The sequence below is a fragment of the Colobus angolensis genome, unplaced genomic scaffold (assembly GCF_000951035.1).
Source record: "Colobus angolensis palliatus isolate OR3802 unplaced genomic scaffold, Cang.pa_1.0 Scaffold2, whole genome shotgun sequence".
NCBI classification, from domain to species: Eukaryota; Metazoa; Chordata; class Mammalia; order Primates; family Cercopithecidae; genus Colobus; species Colobus angolensis.
In genome coordinates this window covers 26,784,304-26,785,295 of record NW_012115154.1, presented here as the reverse complement: position 1 = coordinate 26,785,295, position 992 = coordinate 26,784,304, and the positions used below count along the sequence as shown (strand labels likewise).

Genomic DNA, 992 nt, shown 5'->3' with positions numbered 1-992 from the left:
AGCCTGGGCCTGTGGAGGGGCACCACCTGCTACATGGGCGCTGTAGTCAGCTGAGAGTGTGTTTGAGTCACACACACTAGCTCTGTTCCCTCCAATCCTCATGCAGTATCGAGTCAGGAAATGCAGAGTTCTTGGACTTGGTGCCTTTGGAGACCACATGACCAGTAGTTATTCTGTGTTTCTTTCAACTAAAAAATCCTCTAAAATTTAGCTAAGAGAGAGCATTAAAGATTTCTTTTATAATTGCTTTAATCTTATTTGAACAAAACAATGAATGGACCAACTAGCAGTGGTTGGACCTATACTAGTTCATTAAAAGTATGCCTTTTATATGAAATAGTTCTAGAAAAAGTGTTATTTTCCGTAGGTATATTTATTTCACTAGTAGTTCTAGTAAAGATGGAACCGAATGTTTTCTTTAATGAAGTTTTCCTACCTGAACCTTTCATTGGCCTGTTCTGATTTTGAACGGTTTATCTTTCTCTGTGTTGCAGTGTCTGCCAATGGTTTTGGACAACAAACTGAGCCACCCATTGTTAGAGCAGCTCCTGCCAGCTCTCAGATACAGTCTCCACGACAATTCGGAGAAAGTGAGGGTGGCTTTTGTGGACATGCTGTTGAAGATCAAAGCTGTGAGGGCTGCTAAGGTATGATGAATAGGGAGGGCTTTTTTACCTAAGACATGAAATAGGGGCTTGTGTTCATCAAACAGAAAGAAAGTAGTTTTAATTCCACATTTTAAACTGATAACTGATATTATTTGACCAGTTATCTCTGTCATCAAATGTTGTTTTGTGTTTTTCATCGAAGATTCTAGGAATATTATCAATGTGTTTTCTTTTTGAAAGACATGAATGTAAGCACCCCCTGCCTTCCATTCTATTTTTCTCATGTGTGAAGGTTTTCACTGAGATATTTGGTGTAGTATTTGGGTACTTGGCACCCGGTGAGCACTTCTGGACAGTGTCGAGTATGAGCCACCCCCACCCCCC

The 992-nt window shown here is 40.3% G+C and overlaps 1 protein-coding gene across 1 annotated transcript in view; it reads left to right on the top strand.

The window, feature by feature from the left end:
- The window catches only part of NCAPG2 (non-SMC condensin II complex, subunit G2), a 46,622-nt gene that overhangs the window by 22,487 nt on the left and 23,143 nt on the right, over window positions 1-992 (top strand). Inside the window, exon 11 of the mRNA XM_011941546.1 lies at window positions 495-647. Coding sequence (XP_011796936.1) covers window positions 495-647 — 153 coding nt within the window. The remainder of the gene's footprint in view (window positions 1-494; window positions 648-992) is intronic.